The following is a 19,030-nucleotide window of genomic DNA, read 5'->3' as shown; positions in this document are numbered from 1 at the left end:
AAAAAAAAAAAAAAAAAAAAAAAAATTACTGAAACAAAATATATATCTGTCTCTGGCTGGGTGCAGTGGCTCATACCTGTAATCCCAGCACTTTGGAGGACCAAGGCAGGTGGATCACGAGAGGTCAGGAGTTTGAGACCAGCCTGGCCAACATGGTGAACCCCGTCTATACTAAAAATACAAAAAATTAGCCAGCCATGGTGGCATGCATCTGTAATCCCAGCTACTCAGGAGGCTGAGGCAGAAGAATCGCTTGAACCTGGGAGGCGGAGGTTGCAGTGAGCCAAGATCGCACCACTGCACTCCAGCCTGGGCAACAGAACAAGACTATGTCTCAAAACAGAAAAGAAAAAAAAAAAATAGATAGATAGATAGATATCTGTCTCATTCTTACATCTCTTTTGATGTAGGGACAGTTTTACAAATGAAACTTCATGATTCCCCACAGAATCTACAAAATTATTTTAAATATGATTTCATTCTAATAGGCTTCAAGCTAAGCAGTCACATACACCACAAAAACTCTTTATCTGTTTTTCAGGCATACTTTTGTGCTGATCTGTATCTACTATAACTTCTCAAAAAAGAAATGCTGTGAAATTGAGTATGGCTATGAAGCAAGCTTACCTTCAGAGCATACTTCTCATAGAGGCCATTCACACAGGCTATGCTAAAGCCAGGCTCTAAGCAGATACTGTTGCCAGGCCCAGGACAAATGGAACCTCTATGACTAACTAACAGCATTCCTGTTGCTTCTGATTCTAGATGGGAAACCTCCAATGATGTTTAATGACTATGCTCTAAGTAGATGTGGAATGATGGTGTGGAAAAAAAAGCAGAGGATCAGGAACAACAGACCACTGTTCAACTAGCTGTGTTCCAGGCTAACTAGCTGTGCCACTGTGGGCAGGTTACTTAATTTCTCTGAACTACAGTATCCTCCCTCATCTGTAAAATGGGGATTACCACTATATCTACCCACAGGATTGCTATGAGATTATAAATATGAAAGTATTTTATGAACTATAAATGATCATATATATATTATTATTTACTCCATTTTTTCCTTAACATAGGAATTATATATTAATTTTCAAAAATTGGAAAATATGGAAAAATATTAGGAAGAAAAAAAGTCACCCACCCAAACACTGTTATTTATTTAACTGAAATAAAGTCTAATATCAACCAAATTTTAAAAGCAAAAATATTTTTAGATGTTAATACTGATAATTGGATAAGGCATTGGCGTCCTAAACCAGGGATTGTGGGTTCGTGTCCCACCCGGGGTACCAAAAAGAAAAAAATAAAATAAAATAAAAAATAAATAAAAAATAAAAAAGAAAAAAAAATACTGATAATTACAATGACAAGATTAACTGCTGATCTCTTTTTAAGATCAGAGTAGGCCGGACACATGGCTCATGCCTATAATCCCAGCACTTTGGGAGGCTGAAGCAGAAGTATTGTTCAAGGGCAGGCGTTCAAGATCACCCTTGGAAATAAGATGAAACCCCAACTCTACAAAAAAAAATAAAAATAAAAATCAGCCGGGGTGGAGGTGCACCCCTGTAGTCCCAGCTACTAGGGAGGCTGAGGTGGGAGGATCTGTTGAGCCCAGGAATTCAATGCTGCAGTTAGCTATGATCACAGCACTGCACTCCAGCCTGGGCGACAGAGCAAGACTCCATCTCTAAATAACAACAAAAGAAGAGCAGAGCTGTCTTTCCCATTTACCAGTGTAAAGTGAAGACAATACTGCTATTTGTCCCAGAGCTGGTCCCAAAAACATATGATATACAGGTGAGGCCCATAAAAGTCAAGGCCACAAAAATTCCAAAAATAAATATTTCATGAGCCCAAGGAGTACTTACAACACATGCTCTCAGATGCACTGGAGAAAGCAAAGTATCTGAAGTCCCATTAATAAAACTGGCATGACTGTAATGTCACATCACAGACTGACATATTTCTATGGGCCACTTTAATGAAAAAAAGAAAAGAAAAATTTATATACCATGCTACAAAGTACTCAGTCTAAGACTTGTGACATTTTCACACTGCCTGCTAAATCAAGCCTTCTTAGAATTTCTTGTGCCTCTTCTCTATTTTTCCTTTCCCACCCTTCCCTTGACTACCTCCTGTCCCTTGACTACCTCCTCTCCCTTGTTTCATTATTGAATTGGACTCACTCTCTGTGTTTAAAACTGCTTCAAGCACAGTTTTAAGTAGCGCATGCCTATAATCCCTGCTACTTGGGAGGCTGAGGCAGGAGAATCGCTTGAACCCAGGAGGCATAAATTTCAGTGAGCCAAGATCATGCCATTGCACTCCAGCTTGGGCTACAGAGTGAGACTCCATCTCAAAATAAATAAATAACTCCCACCTAGGGTGAGTAAAAGTGATGACTCATGAAATTACAAATCCTAATGAGTCCTGCCCCCATAAAAGTAAGTAATGCTTCTCTCTCTCTCTCTCTCTCTCTCTCGAGTCACCCCCATCTCAGCTCCCTAGTAGCTGGGACTAAGGTGCATGCCACCACACCCAGCTAATTTTTGCATTTTCAGTAGAGACAGGGTTTCACCATGTTGGGTAGGATGGTCTCGATCTCTTGACCTTGTGATCTACCCACCTCAGCCCCCCCAAAGTGCTGGGATTACAGGCATGAGCCACCGTGCCTGGCCAAGTAATGCCTTTCTTACCACATCTCTAAATATTCAAATCCCATCTGTCTTTAAGACCCAACTCAGCGTTATATCCTCCATGAAGCCTCTATCTCACCTTCCTTTGACTTTCCATCATACTCTATTTCCTCAGTGCTACTTAAGACCTCCAATCCAGTAGCATACTGATTGTGCCAAGCATGATACTTATCGCTTTGACATTCAAAGGGGTCTCAATAAATACCTGCTTGACAAGTGAATGACTATGTACAACAATTGAGAACTTCATCCTCATCTAGTAAATTTTAATTTTGGAAATATCCAAAAGTCATTTAGACTCAAGAACAGTAATAAAGTAGTTGAGCTCAAGAATGCCTACTTCAGTCAAAATGTACATTTTCTTGACCAAAATAAGACTAATTTGGCATACGTATGTAAATAATCTGAAATAAATTCCTAAAGAAAAGCACTGGAATAAGGATATAACCTCCCAAAGTAACTCCCAAGAAACACTCACCGAGATTACATAAATTCTAGATGATTTGCTCTAAAATCAGTTTCATTAGTTTACAGTAATACCATGTTTCTTTCCTAGCAAATTCAGAGTTCAATTATCCAGTTCTATTATTTCTTCTTCTAATATATTTCTGATTAATTCCTTCTCCATTTTCCCTGCCACACCCAAATCCAGGCCTTCATTTTCTTCATAACCAACCAATTTAAAAAGCTTCCCAATTTGTCTCCTTTCCCACAGTTCCTTCAACAATATTTATTGAGTGATCCCATGTGCCCATTTTGAGGGCAGGAACTGAGGACCATATAAAGAAATATCAGGCCAGAACAGTGGCTCACAACTGTAATCCAGCACTTTGGGAGGCCAAGGCAGGAGGATTGCCTGAGCCCAGGAATTCAAGACCCTGTCTATTTAAAACCAAAATAAAATTTTTTAAAAAATGAGACAACATGTTACCTCCAAGAACAATTTGAAGCATGTACAGAATCCACATATTTAACAGTCACCATTGGCACCAAGAATGTGAAGCAATGGGTAGGTCCTCTGGCCTCCCCAAAACACACTACTGTATACTGTTTTCACATGCCATTTTTACACAGTCTTTCTCACACACTATTCTCATCCTCCTCCCCCTCCTGCTCTCTTTGCTCATCTTATTAGATAAGGCCTATGTTACACTGCTCATATGTCTCGCACCAACTTCATCTCCAGTTTCTCTCCAACTTGTCTCCTGAACTGTGATCAAGATAATCTACTACCTGTAACCTGGAAGTGACTTACTCACAAATACCTTTGGTCATGATTAACTATTTATCAGCATAATCCTCCCTACTTTGTCTCTGCTAACCCATAGCTACCAATCTCAAATTCCTTCTTTTGCATGTGTTGGGAAGTATGTAACTTAACTACATATCATTGTTTTCATCTTATAACTTTATTTCTTTGGTATTTCTCTCATAGTGGGCATTACAGTGTTTCCTAACTAAGGGCATATATCACAGTCACCTATGGAACTTCTTAAAAATACAAAGGCCTGGCAGAGCACAATGGCTCATGACTGTAATCCCAACAATTTGGGAGGCCGAGGCAGACAGATCACGAAGTCAAGAGATCGAGACCATCCTAGCCAACATGGTGAAACCCCATCTCTGCTAAAAATACAAAAATTAGCTGGTGGCACACACCTGTAGTCCCAGCTACTTGGGAGGCTGAGGCAGGAAAATCACTTGAAGCTGGGAGGTGAAGGTTGCAGTGAGCTGAGATTGCGCCACTGCACTCCAGCCTGGAGACAGAGAGAGACTCCATCTCAAAAAAAAAAAAAAAAAAGGCCAGACGTGGTGGCTCATGCCTGCAATCCCAGCACTTTGGGAGGCAGAGGCGGTCAGATCACGAGATCATGAGTTCAAGACCAGCCTGGCCAACATGGTGAAACCCCATCTTTATTAAGGATGCAAAAAAATTAGCTGGGCATGGTAGCATGAGCCTGTAATCCCAGCGACTCAGGAGGCTGAGGCAGGAGAATTGCTTGAACCCGGGAGACAGAGGTTGCAGTGAGCTGAGATCGTGCCATTGCACTCCAGCCTGGGCGACAGGGCAAGACTCCGTCTCAAAAAAAAAAATACAAAGGCGCCGGGCCCGGTGGCTCACGCCTGTAATCCCAGCACTTTGGGAGGCCGAGGCGGGTGGAGCACAAGGTCAAGAGATCGAGACCATCCTGGTCAACATGGTGAAACCCTGTCTCTACTAAAAATACAAAAAATTAGCTGGGCATGGTGGCACGTGCCTGTAATCCCAGCTACTCAGGAGGCTGAGGCAGGAGAATTGCCTGAACCCAGGAGGCGGAGGTTGCGGTGAGCCGAGATCGCGCCATTGCACCCCAGCCTGGGTAACGAGAGTGAAACTCCGTCTCAAAAAAAAAAAAATACAAAGGCCTTCAGCTACTCAGGAGGCTGAGGAAGGAGGATTTTCTCAGCCCAGGAGATGAAGGCTGCAGTGAACTATGATCATGCCACTGCACTCCAGCGCCTGCATGACAGATAGAGACCCAGTCTCAAAAAAAGGAAAAAAAAAAAGCAAAATACAAAGGCCTTGACCCGTGAGAGCTGGACATCTTTATTTCTAAAAAGCCCCGCTAATGATTCTCATGCACACTCCAAGCTGAGAACCACTGATTTATTACAATGCTTTCCATATAAAAGACATTCAATGCTTATTAATTCATGGCAATGGAAGCCCATAAATAACTTTTCTCTAAATAGCCTAACCAGATATCAACCCCTAGACTACACTAGCTCTGTTCCAAGTGCAACATGTGGTTTTAAGATTTCATTTCCTGAAGTACTACATGGAGAGACACTACTACCTTGTCTCTTTACATTGTTTCCTATTTGTTGAAAAATGGAGGACTGGAATGCAGCCAGGTTAGACAACACAACATAAGAATGTACTCTGGAGTGTTCTGTTCAAATTAGTTATAAAAAGAAGAACAATGTACAAGTAGACATTGTGAATGAATACAGCATTCTTACTGAATGAATAGATTCTTACTAAAGCTATACAGAAGAAAGATCAGGAATTTGGTCGGTGGTGTCTCCCTGTCTTCCTAGCTACCAGTCTCCTGAATTGCTTGAGACAGTCCAGGGACCCCTGAAGACTGAGAAAGACTTTCAGCTGCTAAAGAACTTCTAAGTGCGCTAAAGTGCTTGAATCAGATAAGCAACCCAAGCCCCACCCAGACAGACCCACAGTTGCCTCCCAACTGCCCCGACATACACTATTTACACAGCTCAGTGGGGGAGCAGTATGAACTTTTTCCAGAGTTGTTCCTCACAAGCAGGACCAGTCTGAGTCACCCACCTAGGGTGGGAAGGAAATGTGTGGCATTAGCCAGGGGAGTGTTGGGAGCCTGGTCTCAGCCCCTCTTTTTTTCCATTTCAGACGTGGGCTCCACCTCCTTCAGGAATCACCTCGTTTATTAGTGATTAGTGGTTACAGCTGTGGGTTACAGGGGTCTGCAGAGCCACCAGGAAAGTTGTGGATGGGGAGGGGATGCCCCAGCCTTCTCTCCGGCAGGGGCGGCAGATCCCAGATTCCACAGGCCTCTCCCCACAGCTCCATCTTGCTTCCTGCCAGGAGGAGGGGCCAAGGAGGGCCCCCGAGTCTGGAATGGCCCCAGTGGGAGGAGGCCGTTTGACAGCAGGTACAGCCAGGTGGAAATGTCCACAGGAGGGAATGAAAGGAAGGGCAGCAGAGCTGAGTGGAAGGAAAAATCGAGGTTGTGGTCACGAATGACTGCATAAAGGTGTGAGTGCCAAAGGAGTGAGCAGAAGTAAAATGCCCAGGAGGGAGGAGGAGGCGACAGAGAGTGAGACAAGTGAATAAAAGGACCGAATGCAGGGATCTCTGGGGAGTGGGGGTGGGCGACGCGGGTCATAGGGTGAGGGCAGAAGTATTAGAAAGGAGGACAACGTGGCTCAAATAAGGATACCTGGGAGAGAAGGCAAGGGATCCGTGGGAGGGCCCACTCTCCCTCCCCCACACAGGCTAGATCAAGAAGGCCTAAAAAGGCGCTGAAAGCGAGAGGGTCAACGAAGGGGTGAAGCCTGCGCGGAGCAGGGACCCTCGGACATCCCAGCAACTCTCATTTACCGGGCGTCTGCTTTGGGCCACACGCCGCGCGAGGCACTCCACAAATAATACCTCCCCGGATCTTCACAACAAGCCCGCAAGGCAGCCTTTTTCATGACTGCTCCCATTTCATAGATGAGGACTCTGAGGCCAGGCGAGTCTCAGGACTCGCTCAAGGTCACAGGGCGGGGAAGCGGCCATTCGAACCCTTTGCGCCCGCCTCCGGAGCCCACGCGAAAAGCCACGGCCAACGAGCCGGCCAGGGGCAGCTGCGACGCGGGCTGGGGCCCCGGGGACACCTCTCGCGCCCGCTCCCGCGCCAGGCCCTGCGCACTCACCCGGACGAGGTTGCTGACGGCCGCCTGCACTGCGGCCACAGGCGCGGTGAGGTCAGGAATGGCTTTGCCATCCACCTCGCCCTCCTCGTGCATGATTACCAGGTGGGAGATCTGCTGTGCCACGGGCTCTAGAATGCTCTCGATCGTGCGCGTATGAAACACAGGCATCGCGGCGGTGAGCGGGGCGGCGAACCGCAGGCGACAGAGAAGTGGGATCCACGGGGCCGGGAACCGGCGAAGAGACAGACTCCGAGCAGCAACTACGGAGTCGGGGCTTCCCTCAGCGTAACCAGCCTCACGGACGCCGCGCCCCCTCGCGTCGCCGCGCCCAATGGCAGCGCGGCTCAGACCCAGGCCGCCACTCCTACTGGTCCCTTTTCGAGATGCTCCGCCCCAGCCACAGCGCCGCCAAACCCCGCCCCGCCCCCATTCCCAAGGGAGGGGCCTGGGATTGGGGCTGAGCCGCCGGGATAGCTACCGGATTCCCGAGCCCCAATGCCGGGCGCTCCTTATAAGGGCATGGTGGGAGCGGAGCGGACGACTGGAGTCGGCTGGCCCCGCCCCAGGGCCGCCTCCCGCCTCGGATCTGGTGAGCTCCTCCCCTCTGCAAAATCACCTCAGCGGGGCGGGATCTCCTCACCTCAGGCGGTGCTAGAGTCTGACGAGACCAAGGGGTCTCCCGCGTCCCCTCCTCAACTTTTCCCTTCACACGAAACCCTCAAAATATTCTTTCCATTCCCTCTCAGCAGTGCATGGAAAGGTTTTTAGTAAAAGATTCAAACAGCAGAGGCGCACTGAGAAACAGCTGCGTCCCATTCATGTAAACGCAGACTCCACCCTCTACCCTCCTCAGAGACAGTCTGTTAACAGCTGGGTGTGTAGCCTTCTAGACTTTTGTCTATAGATTCACTTCTACATATATCTGTTCTAAGTAAATGAGATTAATAAACGTTTTCCTGAAACTAGGTATGTTTCGCCCTTGATGAAAATGCCCTTATCTTTCACTGTTGGTAAAGATAGGTCTATCAAATTCTTTTTAATGACTGCATGGTATTCCATTTCATGAAATAAAACTATTTACAGAACCAATTTCCTAGTCATAGACTTGGGTTGGGTTCTGGTTTTCACTATTAAAAAACAATTCTGCATGAATTGTCCTTGCCTCTGTGCTGCGCATCTGTGTATTTATCTAGGGCAAATGTCTCAAGGGAAGTGAAAAATGCAAAAGTATGTGCATTTTATATTTTGATAGATAAGACCAAATTATCCAGTTACCTCATGCTTTGTGTAAGACATCTTCTGAACATCTTACTTGCTTCAAATTCGCTCTTGCCCAAGCTTTCCCATTCTGAGACAAAAAAACTTTCAGTAATGCCTCCAAGCAAAAGATTGTCACATCAAATGAAAACTTTTGTCTAATCCTACCACAACACCAGAGCTGTTTTCTCTGCCCATTGCTTTGTGTTAATAGTATTAATATTTAAGTGATGGGGCCAGGTGCGGTGGCTTACGTCTGTAAGCCCAGCAGTTTGGGAGGCTGAGGTGGGCAGATCACCTGAGGTCAGGAGTTCGAGACCAGCCTGACCAACATGGTGAAACCCCATCTCTACTAAAAGGTACCTGTAATCCCAGCTACTTGGGAGGCTGAGGCAGGAGACTCACTTGAACCCAGGAGGTGGAGGTTGCAGTGAGCCAAGATTATGCCACTGCACTGGGTGACAGAGCGAGACTCCCTCTCCAGAGGAAAAAAAAAAAAAAAAATTGAAAAAATTTTTAAAAAAGAAAAAAAAAGTTGAGTGATGGAACTATTTGATTTTCTTGTTGTTGTTTAGATTATTTTATTTTATTTATTATTTATTTTTTATTTTTTGAGACAGGGTCTCACTCCAATTGCCCAGGCTGGAGTGCAGTGGTGTGACTTTGGCTCACTGCAGCCTTGACCTCCCCAGGCTCAGGTGATTCTACCACCTCAGCATCTCAAGTAGCTGGGACTACAGGTACATGCCACCACGCCCAGCTAATTTTTGTAGTTTTGGCAGAGATAAGGTTTTGCCATGTTGTCCAGGCTAATCTCAAACTCCTGGACTCAAGAAATCCACCCACCTTGGCCTCCCAAGGTGTATATGGCCTCCCAAAAAGTATATGATTTTTTAAAAATCCCCACCTTGTCCCCACTTTGCTGATTACATATTTATGTGCATTTTAACCTGTTCTTCTGCCCCATGTTTTTCCTACAGATTGGTAGGAAGATTCAAAGGTTTGATCACGTAATCGTCTTTAACGACCGACTGGCCATATTAACCTCCCTAAAATATTACATTGCACATCCAGCCCTTGTGCTCCCCCCACCAGTCCATAATCATACCCACTTCCGTCCCCCTCATTCCCACATTCACTGGCTCCCTCTAAAATCTTTCTTGGGGCTGTTAGCACGTGCTAACACCAATGCCCTCCACAATCTTCTAGGTCCCAGACCAACCTTACTGCCTTCATCTTCCCCACCTAGACCCACAGACAGGCAGGTTAAACAGTGCAAACAGCACATATTCAGAGCTATCCAGAGATCAACTCAGAACCCCAGCCTTACAACTGGAGATATAACTCTGGCAAGAGGCTTTTCTTCTCTCTGCTAGAACTTCTTTCTTTATTAAAGTGGGACAATAGCACCCTCATAGAGCTGATGTAAGGACTGGTGAATGAATTTGTAAAGCACCCAGGAGACCTTCAGTAAAAGAAACAATTATCATTATTAGAGCAGTCACAAACCGACACATTCACAGTCTCCAGAAATTCCTGGTAGAGTTTCACTTTTGAGTTTTTCTCCACATTTCTTTCCCACCTAGCTCTCTGTGCTTGTCTAACTCTTACCTATTGTGATAGACAGAATTCTAAGATGTCCCCCAGGATTTCTCACTGTGAGTATACACACGCTCCATAATCCCCAGGCTGTGAATATAACGAATTTTACTTTCATAATTAGATTACATTATATAGCACAGTTGGTCTTAAAATAGGGAGATTATCCAAGTGGGCTTGACCTAATCACATGAGCTTTTTTAAAGCAGAGAGTTTTCTCTCTGGCCAGTCACAACAAATGAACTCAAAAACACAAGAGGATTTGAGGAGCTATTGCTATTTTCAAGACGTAGGAGGCCATGTGTCAAGGAATGTGGGCAGCCTCTAGGAGCTGAGAATGACCCCTGACTGACAGCCAGCAAGGAAACGGAGAGCTTAGTCACACAGTTACAAGGAGCTGAGCTCTACCAACAAGAACGATCTTGGAAATAAATTTTTCCTCCCACTGAGAGCTCCAGTGGACACCTTGATTTTAGTCCAGAAGACACCTTTATTTCAGCTTTGCAACACTGAGCAGAGAACCCAGTCACACCATGCAGGACTTCTGACCTACACAGTTGGGAGATTAAAAATGAGTGTTGTTTTAGGCCTCTAGGTTTGTGGTGATTTGTTCATAACAATAGATCACTAATATACCTACCCTCAAGGTCCACTTGCCGTTCTTTCTTTTTTTTTTTTTTTTTTCTTGAAACGGAGTTTCGCTCTTGTTACCCAGGCTGGAGTGCAATGGCGCAATCTCGGCTCACCGCAACCTCCGCCTCCTGGGTTCAGGCAATTCTCCTGCCTCAACCTCCTGAGTAGCTGGGATTACAGGCACGTGCCACCATGCCCAGCTAATTTTTGTAGTTTTAGTAGAGACGGGGTTTCACCATGTTGACCAGGATGGTCTTGATCTCTTGACCTCGTGATCCACCCGCCTCGGCCTCCCAAAGTGCTGGGATTACAGGCTTGAGCCACCGCGCCCAGCCCCGCCGTTCTTTCTTTATTATTTCCCCTAACAAGGCCCTGGCATGAGCTGTTTGTAACTAACCCTTTTAATTGCGCTTTTCTGACATGATCATTTTACATCTCTCTCCTATGACACAGGCTGCTAGATGTCCTCCAATATGTCTGTTCGGCTCTTCCTCCACAGTAATAGAACCCCAGATTTATGTGGGCACTTAGCCATATGGTTCTCACTTGGCACTAGGAAAATTACAAATCTGGTTTCTAATATCTAAATGGGGATAATAAAGTTTTCCATCTCACTCAACATAGCACAGATTATTAAGGACTCAAATGTCACCATAGAAAGAGAGGGGTCAGTTCATAGCATGGGCTAGACTAAGGAATCATCAAAAGAGTGTGTGATGCTCAAATTCCAAGCAGAAGGAGATTCCCATGGGCCTAAGGGTAAAAAAGAGTCTATGGGACAATGGAACTAAATCTGCTCTCAAAGGAAGAAGAATGTTTGGTTAGGCAGGCAAGAGGGCAGACATTTCAGAATGAACAAGGCAGAAGGTGGGCGAATGTTCCAGATCGGTGATTAGTCAGACCGAAGTGAATGTTCGCGCAACTCAAAGATAAGGAAGAAAAGGGAAATTGCTACAGAATTATAAGCTACAGAGGTAATGACTGTGTGACATTTACTCTTGATTGTGGCTAGCTCAACATTACTCTTCACTGTGTAGTTTGGAGACCACTAATGATAGGGAACATTGTAAGATATGTAAAAAAATATATATATAGCTTTCTTTTTTCTTTTTTTGAGACAAGGTCTAGCTCTGTCACCCAGGCTGGAGTACAGTGGTGTGACCACAGCTCATTATAGCTTCAACCTCCTGGGCTTAAGCAATCCTCCCACCTACAGGTATATACCGCCATTACACCTAGCTTTTTTTTTTTTTTTTAATCGAGACAAGGGTCCTGGACTGGGAGCGGTGGCTCATACCAAAGTGCCCCCAGCACTTTGGGGGGCAGAGGCAGGTGGATCAACCTGATTTCAGTAGTTCAAGACCAGACTGGCCAACATGGCAAACCCCCATCTCTACTAAAAAAAAATAGTAAATAAGTTTAAAAAAAACAGAGATGGCCGGGCGCGGTGGCTCAAGCCTGTAATCCCAGCACTTTGGGAGGCCGAGGTGGGTGGATCACGAGGTCAAGAGATCGAGACCATCCTGGTCAACACGGTGAAACCCCGTCTCTACTAAAAATACAAAAAATTAGCTGGGCATGGTGGTGCGTGCCTGTAATCCCAGCTACTCAGAAGGCTGAGGCAGGAGAATTGCCTGAACCCAGGAGGCGGAGGTTGCGGTGAGCCGAGATCGCGCCATTGCACTCCAGCCTGGGTAACAAGAGCGAAACTCCGTCCCAAAAAAAAAAAAAAAAAAACAGAGACAAGGGTCCCCTATGTTTTGCAGGCTGGTCTCAAACTCCTTGGCTCAAGCAATCCTTCCACCCTAGCCTCCCAAAGTGCTGGGATTGAGCCACTGCTCCCTACCCCAAATTTACCATTTCTAAATTAGAAATCATGGCCTTGCACGGTGGCTCACACCTGTAATCCCAGGACTTTGGGAGGTTGAGGCAGGTGGATCACTTGAGGTCAGAAGTTCAAGACCTGGCCAGCATGGTGAAACCCTGTCTCTACTAAAAATACAAAAATTAGACAGGCATGGTGGTGGGTGCCTGTAATCCAAGCTACTCAGGAGGCTGAGGCAAAAGAATCGCCCTTCTAAACCCAGGAGGCAGAGGTTTCAATGAACTGAGATCACACCACTGCACTGCAGTCTAGGCAACAGAGCAAGAATCTGTCTCAAAAAAAAAGGGGGTGCTGGGTGTGGTGGCTCACACCTGTAATTCCAGCATGTCGGGAGGCCGAGATGGGTAGATCATTTGAGGTCAGGAGTTCGAGACCAGCCTGGTCAACATGGTGAAGACTCGTCTCTACTAAAAATACAAAAAAGTTAGCCAAGCATGGTGGCATGTGCCTGTAATCCCAGCTACTAGGGAAGCTGAGGCAAGAGAATGGCTTGAACTGGAAGGCAGAGGTTGTAGTGAGCCGAGATCCGAGATTGAGCCATTGCACTACAGCCTGGGCAACAGAGGGAGACTTGGTCTCAAAACAAACAAACAGAAAAGATATCATTGGGGAACAATTTTTGATGGTAGCAACTCTATTACACAATGGCTCCATGACATGGGTAACTTTCTATTTTTTTATTCTGTAGCAATTCTCTGAGGTAGGTGGAAAACAAGAAATACAGCTCTCTTTCATATACAGACTGAGAAATTGAGACATAGTAGCCACTGTCAATTGTGAGTACAATTTGTGAATTTTTTTTTTTTTGAGGTGGAGTCTCACTCTGTCGCCCAGGCTAGAGTGCAGTGGCACAATCTCAGCTCACTACAACTTCTGCCTCTCAGGTTCAAGCAATTCTCATGTCTCAGCCTCCCAAATAGCTGGGATTACAGACACCCGCCATCATGTCCAGCTAATTTTTTGTATTTTTGTAGAGATGGGGTTTCACCATGTTGGCCAGGCTGGTCTTGAACTCCTGACCTCAGGTGATCCACCCATCTTGGCATCCCAAAGTGCTGGGGTTACAGGCGTGAGCCACCACACCCAGCCCAATTTGTGAAAAATTTAATCCAGGATAGAGCTGTTTATAAAACCTGAGACTTCTATATTTAATTGTGTGTCTCTCCAGGTTTTGGGGCTCTCCACCTGCCTAGTTTTTGGACTGCTGAACATCAGTTATATGGCTAGATTTACTTACATATTTCCATACATTCCAATACACTTTGTGCCTGCATGGGTGAACCTGTAACTTCACACACACACACACACACACACACACACACACACTCTCTCTCTCTCTCTCTCTCTCTCTCTCTGCAGTCCCCAGCTCATCACAGATGAACCTTCTCTATCTAGACCACTTCAGCAGCCTCTTCCCCACATGTGAACCGCACAGTGGCTTTGTTAGTAGCTCTTCCTTCCTCTCTCCAAACGCTGACATGTACACCACGCCCCACCCTCCACCTCCACCCAAAACCACAACCATTTCCCCCATCACTTTGAATTGTGGTTCTTCTCTTTTCTTGATCAATTTTTGAAAATTCAATGTGGATTTAAGTCATTTTCCACTTTATATGTTTTCCAATTTTTTTAATTATACACTTCTTTATTGTACTTTAATCTTTTCTGTTGTGTGAGAAAGCTACAGACAAGACTATTAAAGTTATGTAAAATTGCAGCTCCTACAGATGACACTATTAGCATTTTAATGTATTCTCTTTCAGCCTTTTTCTGTTCACCTGTGTGTGTGTGTGTGTGTGTGTGTGTGTTCAACTTTTTTCTCATGTGATTTTTATCGAGATCATTTGCATATCATAAAATTTACCCCTTAGAAGTATAGTGTTCAATTTTTATTCTTGCAATTTTCACCTAAATATATCAAGAGCATGTCCTGTAATTGCAGCTTCTCAGGAGGTTGAGGCAGGAGGATTGCATGGTAGTCAGGGCTCTCCAGAGAAACAGAAGCAATTGGAGATTACATCTATCCTATTGAATATTTTGTGTGTGTGTGTATGTGTGTGTGTGTGTGTGTATGTGTATATATATATATTTAAAATAAAGAATTGGCACACACAATTATGGAGGCAGGCAAGCCCTAAACCTGCAAGATGAGTTGGCAAAGTGGAGACCCAGGAGAGTGGAGATTTAGTTCCAGTCTGAAGGCCAATAGTGTCAAGAATAAAGGAGAGTTAGTGTTTCAGTTCAAGTCTGAAGGCAGAGAAAAAAACCAGTTCAAACACACATAATCAGTCAGGAAAGAATTATCTTACTTGGAGGAAGGAGGAAAGTCACTCTTTTTTTTTCTTTTTTTTTGAGATGGGGTCTTGCTCTGTCCCCCAGGCTGGAGTACAGTGGTGCAGTCTTGGCTCACTGCAACCTCTGCCTCCCGGGGTCAAGTGATTCTCCTGCCTCAGCCTCCCAAGTAGCTGGGACTACAGGCCTGTGAAACCACGCCTGGCTAATTTTTATATTTTCAGCAGACAGGGTTTTACCATATTGGCCAGGCTGGTCTTGAACTCCTGAGCTCAAGTGATCTGCCTGCCTCTGCCCCACAATGTGCTGTGATTACAGGCGTAAGCCACCGTGGTAGGCGTTTTTTTCTTTTTGAGATGTAGTCTCGCTGTCATCCAGGTTGGAATGCAGTGGTGTGATCTCAGCTCACTGCAACCTCTGCCTCCCAGGTTCGAGCAATTATCCTGCCCCAGCCTCCCAAGTAGCTGGGACTACAGGTGCCTGCAACCCGGCCTGGCTAATTTTTGTACTTTTAGTAGATACAGGGTTTCACCATATTTGTCAGGTGCCTCTCAGACTCCTGAACTTGTGATCTGGCCACCTCAGTCTCCCAAAGTGCCAGGATTATAGGCGAAAGCCACCACACCCAGCCGGAAGGTCACTCTTTTCCTTATATTCAGGCTTTTTAAATTATGTGATGAGGCCCACCCACACTAAGGATAGAGGACCATCTTATTTACTCAGTCTATCAACCTAATTATTAATCTTATTCAAGAACACACTCACAGAAACACCCAAAATGCTGTTTGACCAAATATGTGGGTAACCCATAGCCCAGTTAACACAAAATTAAACTGCACACTGAGTAAATAAATCCTCCTATGATTTAGACCTGTTTGGCTTGGGTTTTCCTTCACTTGCAGGCCAAAGAGACATAGTTGATTATGTTGATAAAATTATGATATTATTTGTGATAACATAATTACATATTGATTATGCAAAATAGAAATCAATATTTCCTATTTTAGAAAAAAAGATAAATTTAAAACATATTGATTAAATTATTTGAAAATAATAAATTCATCACATTTTAATATAACATATTTTTATGAAAATAATGGGAACCCTGTAAAACTGTCTCAGAGAGACCCTGAGTGTGGCCTAGACCACACTTTGAAAGCCACAGTTACATGCTGATGAGTTCCTTGCCCTTATCATGCCAATTTTTAGCAGTTGTCTCTTATTTTGACTTCCCAGAATCACACCCATCTTTGTGTAGTGACAAAATTCTTCTTTCTTAAAAAGAATCTATTTGAGATGGTTCAGATGAGGCCGACCACAACCCTTTTCCAACTCAGTAGTAAGCATGTGACCCATGATTGGCTAGTTTTTTCTGTAATTCTGATGCTGGACTTTTAGAAAATTCTCTCTCTGGAACACATGCTCTTGCTATTGCTCTCTCCCTCCCATCACCACCCAGCAGGGTTGTGAATCTTGGGCCAACAATGGCTTTCTTGCCCATTAAGTGGAGAGAGAACCTTCTAAGAAATGGGAAGACCCAATCCTTAGAGAAATAATTTGAGTTATTGGACCAAGCCATGACTGAAAAATCTCTCCTTCCTCTTCTCAGTTGTGTGAGCCAGTTTGCTCAATTTGGGTTTCTGTCACTGGCAACTAAATGAGCTCTGATTGATACACATCATTAATATTTGCACACCATTCATAACCTTCAAAACATTAAGAGTAACATGTGGCCGGGCACGGTGGCTCACACCTGTAATCCCAGCACTTTGGGAGGCCAAAGCAGGCGGATCACCTCAGGTCAGGGTTCAAGACCAGCCTGGCCAACATGATGAAAACTTGTCTCTACTGAAAAATATAAAATTTAGCCAAGCATGGTAGCAAGCACCTGTAGTCCCAGCTACTCGGGAGGCTGAGGCAGGGAGAATCACATGAGCTCGGAAGGCTGAGGTTGCAGTGAGCCAAGATCGTGCCACTGCACTCCAGCCTGGGCAACAAAGCAAGACTCCATCTCAAAAAATAAAAAAGAGTAACATGAGAATTTCAGACACTGATAGAACAAAAGGAAATACATTTAGGAGTATGGAATCTTCCATACATCTAATAAAATTTGGCTGCACCCCAGAATCAACTAAGGGAGCTTTTTCAAAATACAAATTTCTAGGCTGGACGTGGTGGCTCATGCCTGTAATCCCAACACTTTGGGAGGCTGAGGCAGGAGGATTACTTGAACCCCAAGAGTTTGAGAACAGCCTGGGCAACATAGCAAGACCCTATCTCTACAAAAAATAAAAGAATTACCTGGGTATGTTGGGATGCACCTGTGGTTCCAGCTACTTGGGAGACAGAGGCGGGAGGATCACCTGAGCCTGGGAAGTTGAGGCTGCAGTGGGCAGTGACTGTGCCACTGCACTCCAGCCTAGGCAACAGAACAAATCCCTGTATCAATTAAAAAACAAAAAAAAAAACAGGCCAGGCACAGTAGCTTACGCCTGTAGTAATCCCAGTACTTTGGGTGGCCAAGACGGGCGAATCACCTGAGGTCAGGAGTTTAAGACCAACCTGGCCAACATGGTGAAACCCTGTCTCTACAAAAATTAGCCCATCATGATGGCAGGTGCCTGTAATCCCAGTTACTCAGGAGGCTGAGGCAGGAGAATCACTTGAACCCAGGAGGTGAAGGTTGCAGTGAGCGGAGATTGTGCCATTGCACTCCAGCCTGGGAGACCAAGCAAGACTATGTCTTAAAAAAAAAAAAAAAAAGTATCTTTAGTGAGGACAAAGAATCTGTATTACTAATAAAGTTCCTTCATGAACCTGATGAAATCAATCCAAGACCTGGTATTTGATAAACACTAACCTAGGAAGTTACTAACTCCTGTAGGAGGAGTTACTAACTCCCACTTTGGGAGGCCAAAGTGGGCAGATCAATTGAACTCAGGAGTTTGAGACCAGCCTGGGCAATATGGCAAAACCTCATTTATACTAAAAGTACAAAAATTAGCTGGATGTGGTGGCTCACTCCTATAGTCCCAGCTACTTGGGAGGCTGAGATAGGAGGATCACTTGAGCTTAGGAGGTGGAGGTCACAGTAAGCCACGATCCTACTACTGTACTCCAGTCTGTGGGTCAGAGGGGGACCATGTCTCGAAAAAAGAGAAAAAGAGAGAAAGAAAGAGAGAGAGAGAGAGAGGGAGGGAAGGAGAAAGGAAGGGAAGGGAAGGGAAGGAAAGGAAAAAGAAGGGAAGGGAAGGGAGGGGAGGGGAGGGGAGGGGAGGAAAGGGAAGGGAAGGGAAGGGAAGAAGGGAGGGGAAGGGAAGAAGGGAAGGGAGAAAGAAAAAGAAAGAGAGAAAGAAAGACCTAGGAAATCCAGGCATAACTTTCTTTTCTCTCTCTCTCTTTCTTTCATGATCACAGCTCAGTGCAACCACCAACTCCTGGGCTCAAGCAATCCCCTTATCTCAGCTTTCTGAGCAGCTAGGACTACAGGCATATGCCACCATGCTTGGCTAATTTTTGAAAAAATTTTTTTTGTAGAAACAGGGTTTTGCTATGCTGCCCAGGCTGGTCTTGAATACTCGGCCTCAAGAGAATGCCTCAGCCTCTCAAAGCTTTGGAATTACAGGTGTGAGACACTGTGCCCAGCGGAACTTTCTTTTCTCTTTTTTTTTTTTTTTTTTTTTTTTTAGGTGACTCCAGTTGCCTAGGCTGGATGCAGTGATGTGATCATAATTCACTGTAGACTCCACCTTCTGGGCTCAAGCAATCCTCTCACTTCAGCCTCCCCAGTAGCTGGAACCACAGGTGTATGTCACCATGTCTGGTTAATTTTTGTATTTTTGGTACAGACAGGGTTTCACCATATTTCCCAGACCTGTCTTAAACTTCTGGGCTCAAGCAATCTGCCCACCTTGGCCTTCCGAAGTGCTGGGATTACAGGCATGAGCCACTGTACCCAGCCGAACTTTCTAATTAATTGATCTTTGTCAGACTTTAGCTGATCAGTTTTGCAATTGGGTGGCTTTTGAAAGAAAATCAAGGCGAGGTGCAGTGGCTAGTGTTTGTAATCCCTAATCGCCGGAACCCAGGAGGTGGAGGTTGCAGTGAGCCAAAATCGCACCACTAGGCCGGGCGCGGTGGCTCAAGCCTGTAATCCCAGCACTTTGGGAGGCCGAGGCGGGTGGATCACGAGGTCAAGAGATCAAGACCATCCTGGTCAACA

General features: G+C 45.1%; 1 protein-coding gene across 4 annotated transcripts in view; it reads right to left on the bottom strand.

Annotated features, from left to right (window-relative positions):
• Positions 1-7,437, bottom strand: part of VCL (vinculin) — a 126,647-nt gene extending 119,210 nt beyond the window's left edge. For all 4 annotated transcript variants that reach the window (XM_032256136.1, XM_032256135.1, XM_032256134.1 and 1 more), the window contains exon 1: positions 7,143-7,437. In XM_032256136.1, coding sequence (XP_032112027.1) covers positions 7,143-7,310 — 168 coding nt within the window. In that variant the 5' untranslated portion in view covers positions 7,311-7,437. The remainder of the gene's footprint in view (positions 1-7,142) is intronic.
• Positions 7,438-19,030: the final 11,593 nt, after the last annotated feature.

The sequence above is a fragment of the Sapajus apella genome, unplaced genomic scaffold (genome assembly GCF_009761245.1).
Source record: "Sapajus apella isolate SASKATOON/1434 unplaced genomic scaffold, GSC_monkey_1.0 scaffold94, whole genome shotgun sequence".
Lineage (NCBI taxonomy): Eukaryota > Metazoa > Chordata > Mammalia > Primates > Cebidae > Sapajus > Sapajus apella.
This window is presented reverse-complemented; position numbering and strand designations above follow the sequence as displayed.